The 16,642-nt window shown below is 35.0% G+C and overlaps 2 protein-coding genes across 2 annotated transcripts in view; both read left to right on the forward strand.

The window, feature by feature from the left end:
* Positions 1-645, forward strand: part of LOC114580045 (proline-rich extensin-like protein EPR1) — a 10,366-nt gene extending 9,721 nt beyond the window's left edge. Inside the window, exons 2-3 of the mRNA XM_028696483.1 lie at positions 8-189; positions 253-645. Of these exons, the coding sequence (XP_028552316.1) occupies positions 8-189; positions 253-645 (575 nt within the window). The remainder of the gene's footprint in view (positions 1-7; positions 190-252) is intronic.
* An 882-nt stretch (positions 646-1,527) lies between these two features.
* LOC110110889 (protein IMPAIRED IN BABA-INDUCED STERILITY 1) lies at positions 1,528-14,291 on the forward strand. Its single transcript, XM_020842541.2, has 9 exons — positions 1,528-2,175; positions 4,800-5,084; positions 5,185-5,502; positions 6,817-7,044; positions 10,155-10,252; positions 12,163-12,283; positions 12,411-12,938; positions 13,018-13,150; positions 13,725-14,291. Exons 1-9 carry the CDS (start codon positions 1,837-1,839, stop codon positions 13,748-13,750), a joined length of 2,076 nt encoding a protein of 691 aa, XP_020698200.1. The 5' UTR covers positions 1,528-1,836; the 3' UTR covers positions 13,751-14,291.
* The last annotated feature ends 2,351 nt before the right edge of the window (positions 14,292-16,642 follow it).

The raw sequence follows: 16,642 nt of genomic DNA on the forward strand, positions 1-16,642 counted from the left end.
ACTTTAGCTCGACCTTTATCGGACCATCGCCCAACAATCGACAGACGCCGGACTTTAGCTCGGCCACTGACTGATGCCGGACTTCAGACCGACCTTCGTCGGACCACCACCCGGGCGGTGGTCCGGCCGCTGATCATTGCCGAACCACCGCCCGGCCACCGACAGCCACCGGACTTCAGCCCGACCTTCGTCGGACCACCGCCCGGCTGCTGACCGCTGTCAAACTTCAGCCCGGCTGCCTCCAAACTTCAGCCCGACCTTCCTTGGACCACCGCCCAGCCGCCGATCATCTCCAGACCACTGCCCGGTCACCGACCGCTGCTAGAATTCAGCTCGACCTCCGTCGGACCACCGCCCGGCCGCCAACCATCGCCGGACGACCGCCCCGCCGCCGACCGCCGCCGAACTTCAGCCCGGCAACCGACCGCTGCCAGAGTTCATACTGACCTTTGTCGGACCACCACCCAGCTGCCGATCATTGCCGGACCACCGCCCGGCCACAGATCGCCGCCAGACTTCAGCCCGACCTCCGTCGGACCACCGTTCGGCCGTCGACCATCGCCAGACCACCGCCCGACCGTTGATCGTTGCCGGACTTCAGCCCAACCATCGCCGGACCACCACCCGGCCGCCGTTCATCACTAGACATTCGCCAAATCGTTCCTTGTCAACCAAACTTCTGCATAAAAGCCGCCGGATTTCCATTCGATTGTCATTGGACCTTTGACTAGCTTTTCAAGTTACTGTAATATGACCACCTCTAAATTGAGGGACGGGTCAACCCTTGTAACTCAATCAAGTTTAGTGGAATATTTTCACATGGGCGAGGCCCCGTGATTTTTTTACTTTTCGGGCTTTCCACGTAAAATAGATCGGGTGTTTTGCTCATCTCTTTCTGTTTGTGTGCTGGATATCCGTGCATCGCTAAGACAAAAAGTGTACTCACTCTACCGCTATGAATCTTCCAAGCCGCAACATAACTATATTTTAAATGTTTGATTTAAGCTTATTTGAACTCAGATCAAATCACATATAGTGTCATTTGGCTCGTCTTGCAGAGACATTTAATTTGACTATAAATTTGTTGAAATTAAAGGTCAAATGACTTTGCATTTAAGTTATAAGTACCTAATACAAATAATGCCTTGATATTCATGTAGATGAATTTTTTTAATACATATAAAGTTCCATCAACTAATAAGCTCAAATTCAAATTGGAGCTAGCCTTATTTAGCTTGACTCTACTAATTACACCCCTAGATAGTTCAAGATGAAAACATAGAGCAAATAATTGTCTAAACATTTAAAACATTTCTATAATAACATAATTATTTTAAACTTGAGAAAATAATAAAACTCTTTATTTATTCTACAAAAAAACATTGTATTTTTATTTTTGGCAAATATCAGTTACTTTTACTATTTATCTTGTTCTTTGGAATCAGAACTTGTTGGTAGCTCCCATAAAATTTCCCAACTCTTTTGAGCCCAACGGCTATATTTATTCTACAGCTTTTCCGCTTCTTTTACAGACTGGTAAAGTGTACAAGAATCCACGAGGCTTCTTCGCGCGAGAACCTTCGTGGAGACGCCTTACTACTAAAAAGTTCTTCTACTCCCATCACCCGTTAATCTCGCAAAGATTATATCCAAACCGCGCTGTGGCATCCAATAAAACCCTAGTTTTTGAGTATAGAAGTCAAGCCTTTCTTTACTTTTTCTTCCGGGGTAGGGCCAGGGCCCCCTTGGTTCTACGCGTCTTCTTTACCTCACATCCCCCTTCACTTATTCTCCCATTTCCTGTCTTAATTCCTCCCAAACACTCCGGCGCCGGCGATGGGCTGCGCGGCGTCGAAGAAGGCTGTGTCGGTGACGCCAGCGCTGGATTCGTCCGGCATTCTTAAGGATCATAGAGGATCTGATGTGTTTTTGGAGAAATCTTTGCGGTATAGGTCGAAGGAGGAGGAAGAAAGAAAGCTTGAAGAGTTGGCGGAATCAGGGCGAATGATCTTGAAGCGGTCTAGCTCGGTGAGCGTTCGACTGGGTAATCTTCACAAGTACATTGAAGGGGAACAAGTTGCCGCGGGATGGCCGGCGTGGCTCACCGCCGTGGCTGGTGAAGCGATTAATGGATGGGTGCCCCTCAAAGCTGACAACTTTGAGAAATTGGATAAGGTAATTATGGAGAAGAAGAAACAATTCATGGTAAATTATTTTTAGTCATTGTGCGTGCTTTGCTTATATATTTTTTATCGGTTTTTCTTTCAAGGCGTTCAAGCTTGGAAGGGATCGTATTGCTCTGTTTTTTGCATTTATAATTCAAGAATTGCTCATTTATTTAAGCTTTGTTAGGTGAATTAGATGACAAGGATGGTAGGTATGTTAGTTTTGTTGGCTGATGCTTTTGTGTAGTTCTCTCTCGGTGAAAGTTTTGTTGAATCTTTAGTTTCAACTTGCTGCATTTTATGATGAAATTTTCCCAGTTTTTGCATTCTTTGAACAAAAGATTGCAGCTCCCTATCGCTTGTACTCGTTGTTTATTTACATAGCATTGTCTTCTTTTAGATGTTCAACGTATGAATCTGATTCTGTCTTTCCTTGGTATAACCTTTATGATTTAGTATTGAATTTTGGAGTATGGAAACACCATGGCTCTACCAATCTAACATTCGATAAGTCTTTACCAATTATCAAATATTTTGGCACCTTATAAATATGAACCAGCTAAGTGCATAAAAGCTTGTGTAGATATGCAACTAATGGTATTTCAGAAAGATCCATGACAGCCAGTCAGGATATTGATCAAGGCCTTGGCATTTTGCTTGTGGAAAGTGTAGTTATAGAAGAAGGTTCTTAATAGCAGCAAACACTGCGCATGGACCATGGTTCTATTAATTGGTTATATACACATTCCATTAGTCAAATTATCACACTTTTACAAATGCAAGGAATAAAGAACATTTTAGCTGGAAAATTCCAATTCTATAACATTTCTGCGCTTGAAAAATTGTTTTAGTAGCTTGAAAAATTGTTTTAGTAGAGTATGCGTTATGACAAATTCTAATTTTTATGTGAAAATTTCCAGAATGGAAAAATCATGGTGTTTGACTAAATTGCAATAATCCACTATATAATAGAAGATGCGAAAAACCTTCATTTCTCACAAATGAAGAATATTGGATCATACACAGTTGAGAACAATTGTCTAATTTCCATTATAGGAATTGTAGAAATTGATTGTCCAAAAGAAGATAGTTTAAACCCAACAACATGATTAGATGTTAATGGCCAAGTAACAATAGTTGGATGACATAAGTTTGACGATGGCGGTAACTATTGTTGATGGTGATCATCGGCAATAATCATCGAAAAAGGTAATAGAGGAAGCTCTCTCAACTCTCGAGCCTCTCTTCAAGTATAAAATAAGACCCTATTTTTAGATTTTTAAGATGAGCATTTTGATAAATTTGATTAGAATTCAAAATACTACATTGAATGGTTCATATTAGTTCCCTTGATTATAAATCGTTTATGCAATATTTGAGTGTCTTAATGATATCAGAATTGAATGATCTTGAGCTTGCTGAATTTTTCTCGTCGAGTCACTCAATTTAACTATAAGTTTGTTGAAATCAAAGTTCGGTTGATGCTGAATTTAATTCCAAAGATTTTCGGTTTAAATAGTTTTGAGATTCGTGCCGATCATATGAACATTTTAGAGACACATCAATACTTAAATAGGAATAGTTCATACAGTATTTATTCCCTTTTAGGGGCTGTTTGGTATGCAGATTTATGTCATATTTAAGGCCGGATTTGGGCGAAATCCAGCCAAACGGCCTAAAATGCAAATCCAAATCTCACGGCAAATGAAAGCTGCGGTTGACGGAAAAAGACCACTTTTTGCGGTAAATCCCGGATTTCGTAAATCCACCGATTCGGCAGATTCAACTTCTTATTCGCGCGAGAGGAGGAAGTCCGAACGAAGTCCGAACGTTTCCAGTTGTTTTTCTTTCAACTGCCTTAAAAATCCTGACTTGCATAGCCAAACGGTCATACAAAATTTAACTGGATTTATCATGAATGTTACCAAACAGTTTTCAGGATTTAACCCCCCCAGGATTTCGCAAATCCGGATTTGGAGGATTTATGAAATCCTACTTAAATGAAATCCTAGATTCTACCAAACAGCTCCTTTCTGTAGGAACATATATAAAGCTTTATCCATTTACCTTTATAAAATTCAAAAACCAGAGAGGAAATTGGTTACTCTATTTCAGCTTAAGACTTTGGCATTAGTGATCATCAAATAAGCGTTGTTAAAGAAACCCTAAAATAGAACTAAATAAAGGCGTCATATCCTTGGATTTGTCTTGTATGCATGCTCATCTTTTGACCAAGTTAAGATAGTCATTTACAGGCGCAAATTAATATGGATCATAACTTTCTTTGCATGTTTAAGACATTAATGATGTTAGCTTAAACATGGTGTATTTCTTTTTTGTTTGTTGGACATTTAACTGGGTGCTGACCTCAAATAGTTCAGAAAAGTCTAATGTAATAGTAAATCTAAAATAAATGTTGCAACCATTTCATACATTTGCTCAAGAAGCCATGTACAGGCCAAGAGCTTGATAATTCTCTTGTTAAACTAACTGTATTTTATTTATTTATTTGTTTATGCTGTAATTCATCCATTGTTTTGATGTTGAGAAACTTCTGCTCTTGCTTCTCCAAGTTCTACATGTTTTTTCTTCGTTTTCTACTTATTAGATTTTATGTTCAACTTGCATTTGAAGATAGGGCAGGGCACCTATAGCACTGTATTCAGAGCAAGGGATATTGAAACAGGAAAATTTGTTGCCCTAAAGAAGGTGCGGTTTGACAATTTTGAGCCTGAGAGTGTCCGATTTATGGCACGAGAAATACAGATACTTCGCCGACTTGACCATCCCAATGTGATGAAGTTGGAGGGTTTGGTTACTTCTCGGTTATCATGTAGTATATATCTTGTATTTGGATATATGGAACATGATCTTGCTGGCCTTTCATCGTCACCTGACATAAAATTCTCTGAATCACAGGTTAATATTTCTTGAGTGAAGTCAGATCTTCCCTTTTTGGTCAAATAATATGTCATCTGACATAAATTTTGTTTGGAAAATGTAAAATTTTATCTTCCAGGTAAAGTGTTTAATGGAGCAATTGTTATCTGGTCTTGAGCATTGTCATTCAAGAGGAATCATCCATCGTGATATTAAGGGCGCCAATCTTCTAGTTAATGATGAAGGCATATTAAAAATTGCTGATTTTGGCCTGGCAAACTTCATACATCCTGAAAATAAGCAACCACTAACTAGCCGTGTGGTTACACTGTGGTACCGTCCACCTGAGCTTCTCTTAGGCTCTTATGATTATGGAGTGTCTGTTGACTTATGGAGTGCTGGTTGCGTATTCGCAGAAATGTTTGTCAAGAAGCCCATCTTGCAGGGAAGAACTGAGGTAATTAGCTCTGTCATCTAAGTACTTATAGTTTATTTTTCTTGTTTCCTTGGTAAGACTATATTCGGCCACCAGAGGCATTTGTAAGTGGAAGGGAAAGAGATGTAATCAGATGTGACTTTTGAGATAGAAGAGTATTTAGCTCCTTAAGTACTTTTGTAGACCAAACCTACTTATTACTTTTTTTGTTGCTTGAAGTTTGAAAAGTGGTAAACTTACTAGTGATGTAGGTCTGTAGTTCCCCTCTTTAGACTAGGTTTGTAAGAGAGTTAGTGTATTTGATGAATAACTTGATAATGCTCATATGAAGTTCGTTTATTCACATAATTGAACAATTTTAAATAATATTTTAACATCTTATTATATTATAAACAAGTTGAATTTTGACCCACTTATTCATCTATGTTCGTAAGCATGCCTGTTTATGATTTAGCAAGTGTCTTACTATGAACTTAATAAAATTCTTATTTAATAATAGTTTACTCCATATTCATGTATTAATTTTTATATATTTTGTGCACTTTTAAAATTATAAATATCATTAAAGGTATAAGTACGATATGAGATTGTGTAAGTTTGATTTGGGACTTAATGTTAATGGAGATAAAGAGTGGGATTTTTATCAAGTGGATTGATGATAGTATGAGTGTTTGGGTTTGAGGAGGTTGAGGAGTATTCAATTTGATTTAGGGGGAGATTTGGTTGGCCGCCAGTTGGAGGAGAGAGGGTAGGTGAGGTTGGTCGGGAACCATTATGGCTTTGATACCATGTACAAAGAATGAAATTGATGTGGAGAAAAAAACTAATTTTTATTGTCATTTATTCACATATAAGTGTACCAAAAAATAAGAAGGTGTTCTATGTTAATTCCTATTTAAATTGTCTTCCTAATTTGAAAACATAACTAAGGAAAAATAGACAGTGGTAATAATGCTTTTAAAAGTTTTTTTTTTAATTAAAAATACCCACATAATTTCTTGGTGCTTCCTGGAGGATGAACTCAAATAAACATTCAATGGAACATTTTTATAGATTATATGTTTTTTAGGAGCAAATGATACAATTTTGTCAAAAATTGTTTACAAAGTTAACTGAAACATCAACAACATGCGATTGGCATTGACCATGTTCCATCACACGGCTAGTCATTTCAAATATGCATCATGCAAGGTCTGGTTTTTTGGTTGGCTACTTGATTGCATTTTTCCCAAGTCTAACTAATATGAACATTTTCTTTAAATAGAGTTAAATCTCCATGGTTTAACTTTCATTTCTGCGGTTTTGATGTCATGGCACATTTTCTTCTGTCCTTAGGTTGAACAATTGCATAAAATCCTTAAGCTATGTGGTTCCCCATCTGATGAATACTGGAAAAAGTCCAAGTTGCCTCATGCAACAATTTTCAAACCACATCATCCTTATGAGAGTCACCTACAAGAGACTTTCAAGAGCTTGCCACAATCTGCCTACAAGTTGTTAGAAGTACTTCTATCTGTAGAACCTCAAAAGCGGGGAACTGCCACATCCGCTCTAGCATCTGAGGTATGATTCAAATCCCCACTTCTTCTCATGATGAGCCTATCATACATTTTCGAGTAGTCATCTTATATGTTGTTTAGTTGCTACATCTATTTAAAATTTTTTTTGTACTACTTGTTAGACTTTAGTAATAATAGTTCTAATGGGGAGATTGTACTCTAGTGTATGCTTTTTGTTGATGATATTATTTTTGTTAATAAGACTAGAGAGGGGGTTGAAGGTAAATTTGAATTATGGAGGTCAACCTTCGAGTCTAAAGACTTTCATTTGAGTAGATCTAAAACTGAATATATGGAGTGTTATTTTAGTAATAATAGTTCTAGTGGGGGGATTGTGTCGTTGGGTGATCAAGTCATTAATAAGAGTACACGTTTTAGATATTTTGGGTCTATTGTTTAGAGTGATGATGAAATAAATGGGGATATTATTATTATAATTCAAGATGGATGGTTGAAGTGGAGGGATGAATCGGGCTTGTTGTGCGATAGAAAAGTCCTCAAACTTAAGAGAAAATTATATAAGTTGGTGGTTAGACCTACAATGCTTTATGGTGCAGAATGTTGGCATTTAAAAGAGAAGCATAATATTAAGTTAAGTGTTGTAGAGATGAGGATGCTCAGGTGGATGAGTGGCTTTACTCTTAGAGATAGGATACGAAATGAGCATATATGTGAAAAGGTTGGAGTAGCTCCAGTAGGATTTGTTACTTCTTTGCTCCCAGTCCTCATTGTTATAGTTTGGTTAAGTTGGAAACTACTAATCATGCAATATTTTAATTCTTCTAAGTGTTTTGATGTGGTTTAGTCTCTTGTGTGGCTTAGCCTAAGCAGAAGTAACCGTTTATTTGTTTTACGTTGTTGTTTTAATCGCTAATAACGAAAATCTGAAATTGTTCTTAAATATTTTGTGCAAGTTTCCGATTTAGCATATAGTTCTACATCATATTATATAATAAACAAGTTTAAGTTTTGACCCACTTATTCATTTATGTTCGTAAACATGCCCGTTTATTATTTAGCAAGTGGCTTACTATGAACTTAATAAAATTCTAATTTAATAATAATTTACTCCATATTTGTGTATTAATTTTTATATATTTTGTTCACTTCTAGGATTATCAATATTATTAAAGGTATAAGTACGATATGAAATTGTGTAAGTTTGATATTGGACTTAATGTTAATGGAGATAAAGAGTAGGATTTTTATAAGTGGATTGATGATGGTATGAGTGTTTGGGTTGGAGGAGGTGGAGGAGTATTCAACTTGATTTAGGGGGAGATTTAGTTGGCCGTCGGTTGGATGAGAGAGGGTTAGGTGAGGTTGGTCAAGAACCATTATGGCTTTGATACCATTTACAAAGAATGAAATTGATGTGGAGAGAAATACTAATTTTTATTGTCCTTTATTCGCATATAAGTGTGCCAGAAAATAGGAAGGTGTTCTATATAAATTCCTGTTTAAATTGCCTTCCTAATTTGAAAACATAACTAAGGAAAAATAGACAATGGTTATAATGCTTTTAAGAGTTTTTTTTATTAAAAATAACCACATAATTTCTTGGTGCTTCCTAGTGGATGAACTCAAGTAAACATTCAATGGAACATTTTTATAGCTTAAATTTTTTTTAGGTGCAAAGGATACAATTTTGTCAAAAATTGTTTACAAACTGATATCCATGTTCCATCACATGTCTAGTCGTTTCAAATATGTGTCATGCAAGGTCTGATTTTTTGGTTGGCTACTTGATTGCATTTTTCCCAATTCTAACTAATATGAACATTTTCTTTAATTAGAATTAAATTTCCATGGTTTAACTTTCATTTCTGTGGTTTTGATGTCATGGTACATTTTCTTCTGTCCTTAGGTTGAACAATTGCATAAAATCCTTAAGCTATGTGGTTCCCCATCTGATGAATACTGGAAAAAGTCCAAGTTGCCTCATGCAACAATTTTCAAACCACATCATCCTTATGAGAGTCACCTACAAGAGACTTTCAAAAGCTTGCCACAATCTGCCTACAAGTTGTTAGAAGTACTTCTATCTGTAGAACCTCAAAAGCGGGGAACTGCGACATCCGCTCTAGCATCTGAGGTATGATTCAGATCTCCACTTCTTCTCATGATGATCCTATCATACATGTTCAAGTAATCTTATATGTTGTTTTAGTTGCTACATCTATTTAAAATTTTTGTTGTACTACTTGTTAGATTTTAGTAATTGTAGTTCTAGTGGAGGGATTGTATCATGGTGTATGCTTTTTGCTGATGATATCCTTGTTGTTGATAAGACTAGAGAGGGAGTTGAAGGTAAACTTGAATTATGGAGGTCAACCTTAGAGTCTAAAGGCTTTCATTTGAGTAGATCTAAAATTGAATATATGGAGTGTAATTTTAGTAATAATAGTTCTAGTGGATGATTGTGACTTTGGGTGATCAAGTCATTAATAAGAGTACACATTTTATATATATTGAGTCTATTGTTCAGAGTGATGGTGAAAGAGATAGAGATATTATTAGTAGAATTCAAGTTGGATGGTTGAAGTGGAGGATTGCATCGGGCTTGTTGTGTGATAGAAAAGTCTCCCTCAAACTTAAGGAAAAATTCTATAAGATGTTGGTTAGACTTGTAATGCTTTATGGTGCAAAATGTTGGCCATTAAAAGAGAAACATAATATTAAGTTAAGTGTTGCAGAGATGAGGATGCTCAGGTGGATGAGTGGCTTTAAGCTTAGAGACAGGACACGAAATGAGCATATACTGAAAATGTTCGAGTAGCTCCAGTGGAAGATAAGATTAGAGAGAGTTGCCTTAGATGGTTTGGTCACATAAAACGGCAGCCTTCTGATGACCCGGTTAGGAAAGTAAATGTATTAGATTTGACTTATGTTAAAAAAGGTAGAGGTAGACCTAAAAAGACCTGATTAGAAAATATTAGAAATGACCTTTCTTTATTTGATTTAAATGAGAATTTAACTTTTAACAAGGCACAATGGAGAAAAAAATTCATGTAGCCGACCCCACAGTGGGATAAAGGCTTGTTATTGTAGTACTTGTTAGATTTTATACTATATGCGATGATTTTACAATTTGCTATATTTACTCTTGCACAGTATTTCAGAACAAAGCCTGCCGCGTGTGAACCATCAAGTTTGCCAAAACACCCTCCTACCAAAGAGATTGATGCAAAAAGTCGTGAGGATGCAAGCAGGTTAAGTTCGAGCATTTTGCCTCACATAAATGATAGCTATTAAGTTTTTCGTGAAATCTTTTTTTGTTTTTTTTGGCACTCAAAGTCTAGTTTAGTTGGTAAAAACTTCTGTTGCTGCTAAGGTCTTGAGATCAAACTCTGCCTATATCAAATATTCTTGTTGGCACTCAAATTTACTTAAAAAAAAAAGATGAACAGTTGTCATTAGCAGTCCAAGCACTGAAGTTGTATTCTATAACGCTTGGTTCGAGATTAGCTTATGATTAGATGTATATTCAATTGTTAATTCTACGGAAGCAACATATGTTCCCTTGTAGGAATATTTTTTGCCAGTCTAACTTGTTTAATCTGCCTTGGCCCAAATTTTTCCTCCAAGGAGCATAAACTCTACTATGTTCCGACATTAGCTTCAACTTTTCAGTACAAACAAGTGATGCATATCGAACAAGGAATAGATTAATGCCCTAATCCCAACTTAATCCTTCAAGATTAAACTAATATTTATGATTAATAATTTACTGTAGAATTATTCTGGTCTTGAACCCAACGACACTAAATTATCATGTTCAAAAATATCTTTACTTTTCATTGCTGTTTGTTTTTATGCTGCATTTGGCATTGCTATTCTTCATTGTGTAGTATTGTAGTCTGTTTCTAGTAAATCATATGAGTTTTATGAAAATTAATTTGTTTGCTTGTTGATTTTATTTGTTTTCAAATTCTTATTAAAATTCTCGGATACTTACTGTCATTTCATTATTAATTGGGTTTAAACTCTAGAACCACATGTTTTCATTTAAACATAGTTAGTTGAAGTACTTGGTTACTAGTGATCAATGATTCCTCATCATATTAGTTATATTAGAAAACCTAACCCTGAGTTGACCTGCTGCAGTTTGTCTATAATTAAATAAAATAAATAATTAATTAAACATATAAAAAAGCTTAAATCCATTAAAGTGTATTTTGAAAGCTACCATGAGTATAATTCTAAGAAAGTTGTTTTGCAGCTTTCATTTAACTAATTTTTTTTTTCTTGTCGTTGTTACCATGAACACTTAAAAACCTTTCTTTCGTTCAAAGAAGTTAACTGTTAGACCAGTCCAAGGAGGATCGGTTTAGCCAGCCCAGAATCAAGGCCGGCCCCTGGTTTATACCAGGAGAAGCTAGCAAGCAGCCTGACCCCTTGTGGGGCCCACTATTTGAAGATTTTTAAGAAGGGGGGAGGCGGTTTAGAAGGGAAAATTTAAAATAAAGGGCTGTTTAAGGATTTTGATGTTTGTTGTTTTGCTTTAAGTAGATTATTTTCCCTAGGTTTAGGGTTATCTATGTTTTGCTAAAGTTTGGAGTTCTCTTAGGTTTGTTTGGGCTCTAGTTGTCGGCTAGGGATTGAGAGAGAAGGATTTTCCTCTCGAATTGAAGATCTATTGTATCTTGTTTGCTTTCTTCCAAATTTCATCAATTTCAAGGCTTTTCAAGTGTCCTTGACGAGACTTCTTCTCTAATTCAGATTTCCGCTGCCTGAAATTCACTTTCAGCCAACAAATTATTCAACTTCTGCACTTGTGATATTTCATTAACTATCATGGAATCCAAAACTTTAATCAATAAAGGGTTGAATGTTCAGATTGGGGCTTGCATGAGACATTCTCAGATAATTTATTTCATTATGAACTCTTTTGAATCCCAACTTTGGCAAATTAAATGTTGAATTTACCACAGATTCCACAACAGAAATGACAATAAACCTTCAGAAAGAATGCACTATCCATCATACAAATATGAGGAATTCTCTCATTCAACTAAAAGTCCTTCTAGTTTGATTTTAATTTTTGAATGAAACTTGCATGATTTGCCTTTCATTCTCAAAATCTCCCACCAATTGAACATCTTTGTGTTGTCTTTTTCAGGAAAAATATTCCAAAGATCAACGGAAGAGCTCGTGTTGCAGAAGTAAAAAGGAGGCCTTTAAGGGTGCATCAGGAAACTCAACAATCAAGTGGCTTGAGTAGATTAGCAAATCATCATGAGGTATGCCTACTTATCTGATGGGTGTTATCAGTATATTTTACTCAAACATTGGAATTTTTGAGTGTCGAAGCATATGAACCATATCAAAATTGCACACTGAACAAAGCTAAATGATGTTAACTGGCAGGCAGAGCCTCAGATGAAAAATCATGGAACTGAAAGGAGTGGCAATAAGATAGTTTGTCCAATAGTTAAAGGTGAATCTAGACTTCTTGTTGATCTTCAGCCAATGGCAGCACTTAATCCCCCTGATCGGGATCCGCAACCGACGCACATTTCTCAAGACGACATTCCTTTCTCAGGACCCTTGCATGTTAATCCTTCTACTGGTTTTGCATGGGTGAAGAAGCAGCAGGAAGATCATCCATTTGTTAAATCACTAAGTAAATCTAGCAGCTCAAGAAGCATTACTTGTGGCTTGGAGGAGCCTCCAGTTGCTATTAGAGCTAGAGTAACTTCTGATTTTGAGAATGGACAATCTGCAGAAGAGGCAATTGATCATCCCAAGCGCAGTGAGCATTACAAGATGGTGAAGAATGCAATGCTGAGAAATTGGGCACAACTGGAACACTCAGATTCATTTGATTCCTCTTCTGCATTCCATTCCCAGGATTTCTCAAGAGCAAATAATGCGCAATCAAAGCACAGTATTATGGTATGTGGAAAGCAATTTCCTTTGGTTTTTTATTCCTTTCTAAGGTTTCTACTCTAATTTTTCATATTTGAAATTGTAGGGATACCAAGATGGAGGAGACAGGGTGGAATTCTCAGGGCCATTGTTGTCTAAATCCCAAAAAGTTGATGAATTGTTACAAAAACATGAACGCCAAATTCGACAAGCGGTTCGGCGATCGTGGTTTCAACGAGGTAACATAAATTACAACATAGGCTCTCATATGAGAGAAATTATTCTGTGCGGAGGCTGGATGCAGCTCTATGTCCGGAGGCGAATCAAGTGCATCCACGTTAGTGGTACTAAGCTGCAGTACACAATGAATGGGTGATGTGGCGCATTTTAGTTGGTCTCCGGGCAACGTTCAGCATCCAAACAGAATAATTAATCCTCATATGAATTATTTATTCTGCCTTTTTTGCAGCTGCCTCACTCAAAACTATTCAATTAACATTTAATGTTACTAAATTACTTGGCATACAGGCAAACCTTATACTCCATTTCCACAAAAATAAAAATTACACAAAATAGTTGGAATAAAACTGATGACATTGATGATCATCATCATCATTTCTGCATTGTTTTTACTTTCAGAAAAATAATTCATAGTCTCCATTAGATAAATACAACAAAGAGTTCATGCATTACACTTCAAGCCAATTTTTTCACAGAGAACCATGGAAGCTTCATCTATTACTCATTCCCAACTCCTTCAATTACACTGAAAATGACAGATTCACTAACAAAATCTTTATTCATTGCTTACAGTGGCAGGTAGGAAACAAATGAAGTAAATCAAAGGTGTTATTTTCTTTGACACTCAACAGAGCTCTTTTGGCACACTTGCAAAGAAGACTGTCATAGGGAGGTCACCATTTGAACATTTTGGCAGAAGGTAGTGACAGTGACAATAATGAGGGCAGATATATTTCAAATCTTCTCAGAAGTGAACTAACATCAGCCTTTAGATATGGTACAAATGAATTGTCATGAAAATTTCATTCATCTTTCATATATTTTTGATGATTTTGGGGTTGTTTAGTCAATGAATGATCCTCAAAAGAAGGAAAAATTATTACGTGCGGACGTTGAACGTGTCCGGAGGCGAATGAGGTGGCGCCACATCATCCAATGCACAGTGCATTGCGTGACGTGTGGTCTCCTCATTCGCCTCAACGTCTACACGTAATAATCATAAAAAAAAAGGCAATAGGATATTTTTGGGCATACAAGCTGTATAGTTTTTATTTTGTTTGGAGAATGTTTCAGACCTGAAAATCTGTATTGGCTGATAAAAGAAAGAGATTTTATTATTTATTTATTATTTTTGGTATTCATGCAAGTTGACAAAGAAAAAAATTTCTTTTATCTTTCATAAATCTCACTTTGACACTAAAATAAAAAGAAAAGTTGAATGCATTTGCTAGTAAATAGGAAAAATGTTTTAAAAATTAATAATTTAACTTTTTTTAACGTATTTTCATGGAAAGGTGAAATCATCACATTTGTGAAAATAAAAAAAAATTATGAAATTTGAAATATTGATGTTTAATTGCGTTCTATCAAATTATGAATTTAATAAATTTATCAATTATAATCTATTTTTATATTTTCCTAAAAATTTTTATAGCAATTTCATTAATTAAATCAATCATCTTATTCTATATCAAATTAAAAACAAGTATTATTTTTCAATATATCTCTTAACAATTTCTTTTCTAAAATAAATAATTATTTATATATAAAATGCAACATTCTAATTTCAGGATCTTAATTAAATAAAATTGGTAAACTTTTTCCTCGCTAGCTTATCATCATATTTTCATAAGAAGAATGTGCAATAAATTATACAAAAAATTATAAACAGTTCATATCAACGTATGTTGATATTAGTTTTGATAAAAGATTAAAATGATTTCATGTTAAAAAAGGTAGATGTAGACCTAAAAAGATTTAGTTAGAAAGTATTAATATTGATTTTTCTTTATTACTTTTAAATAAAAAATTGATTATTAACAAAAGAAATGTTTATATTGATTTATTAGTTGAGAGTTTTGACTATCAAATATAAGATTTTGTATTTTAAGTTTAAATATGTGATATGTGTGTGAGTTTATCTTAATCGATAAAGATAGCATAGTCATAGACTCACAGTAACATAGGGCCTACATCATTCTTATAGAATAGTTTTTTTTTTGAGATATTAAGGCCAATTAAGACATACTCACACATAATAGTTTATTCTTGAGGAATCACATAGTTGCACTTCGTAGATTTATTTATTGTTATTTTCTAAAAATTAATTAAATATTCATTAGATGGTTTGCTCACATTAAACGGAGGACTTCCGATGGAGCTATTATTTTGTGCGGACACCAGACGATTTTCTCGTCCGGTTACGCGCTTGGTACTGAGCTGTATCGAGCGCGGTACATTTTTAGGTGATGTGGCGCATTTTTATTGGTCTCCAGATGCTATCGGAACTCCGCACAGAATAATAAATCCTTCTGATGGCCCAGTTAGGAAAGTTGAAGTATTAGATTTGACTTATGTTAAGGAATATAGAGATAGACCTAAAAAAACTTGGTTAGAAAATATTATAAATGAACTTTTTTTATTGGATTTAAATGCGAATTTGACTTTTAACAGGACACAATCGTGAAAAAGGATTCATGTAGCCGACCCCACATAGTGGGACAAAGGCTTGATGTTGTTGTTGTATTCTCTTATAAAATTGTTCTTAAGCCTTATTTTATATATACATGTATGCCCAAAATCATTCAATTTTGAGGTTATTATAGCGCTCAAATGCTAAGAAAATGATATTTGATTCAGAGGATCAATATGGGTTGTTCGACATAGCATTTTTTTCGCCAAATTTATGGAAACATCTCCCTAAAAGTTCTATAAAAGGAACCTATATTTTGTCACTGGTTCCATTTCCCTCAATTGTAGATGAAGAATATATTAAATACCTCATTAGTTTAACAAAAATCTTGTATATATTTTTTTATTATAGAAAAATTATGCTTAATTTTGACGAGCCTAAATAATTTGATAGATCTTACAATTATTGGATTTGCTTTGAGACACGCACACTATGTATAATATACCAAACTAATTTCAAAATATATCTATAAGAGTGTCAATTAGGGTTGAGGGGTCAGATTTGGGCCTGATGCAAAGTTGATCAGATTGGAATATGCTTTCCGTGAACCTATTTATTATGTCCATAGTGACATAGTGGCTTTACAATAAATATGACACATTTAACAAAAATTCTCATTTATCTAAAAAAATGGCTCGTTCGAAGTAAATCCGACTCGGTTAATTTGGACCTAGATAATAATGGGGGATTTATATGCATACCACTTTATATTACTCTATTTACATATTTAACACATAAAACTTTAATATTACATACATAACATCTTATATTATTTTAATATTAAATAATTCACCAATATTTCATTCTCACCACCCATATATTTCATTCACATTTGATATGAAAGTGAACTATTGATGGTATGTATGTAATATTAAATTTTTTTTGTGTTAGATATATAAATAAAGTAGTATATAATGGTATGTATGTAAATATTTCTATAATAATTTGATCAAATTTGAATTAATTTTAAAATTTTATATTAATAAAAAATTATTCTGAATTTAATATAGTCAATAAT

The sequence above is a fragment of the Dendrobium catenatum genome, unplaced genomic scaffold, assembly GCF_001605985.2.
Source record: "Dendrobium catenatum unplaced genomic scaffold, ASM160598v2 fragScaff_scaffold_743, whole genome shotgun sequence".
In the NCBI taxonomy this organism is placed as follows: Eukaryota; Viridiplantae; Streptophyta; class Magnoliopsida; order Asparagales; family Orchidaceae; genus Dendrobium; species Dendrobium catenatum.

What these genes read in the sequence shown, in the direction of transcription:
- LOC110110889 (XM_020842541.2), top strand. Translation starts at nt 1,837, where the DNA reads ATGGGCTGCGCGGCGTCGAAGAAGGCTGTGTCGGTGACGCCAGCGCTG. An exon ending in ACTTTGAGAAATTGGATAAG is followed by an intron (nt 2,176 to 4,799) that starts GTAATTATGGAG and finishes TTGCATTTGAAG; the next exon opens with ATAGGGCAGGGCACCTATAG. An exon ending in GATTAGCAAATCATCATGAG is followed by an intron (nt 12,284 to 12,410) that starts GTATGCCTACTT and finishes GTTAACTGGCAG; the next exon opens with GCAGAGCCTCAGATGAAAAA.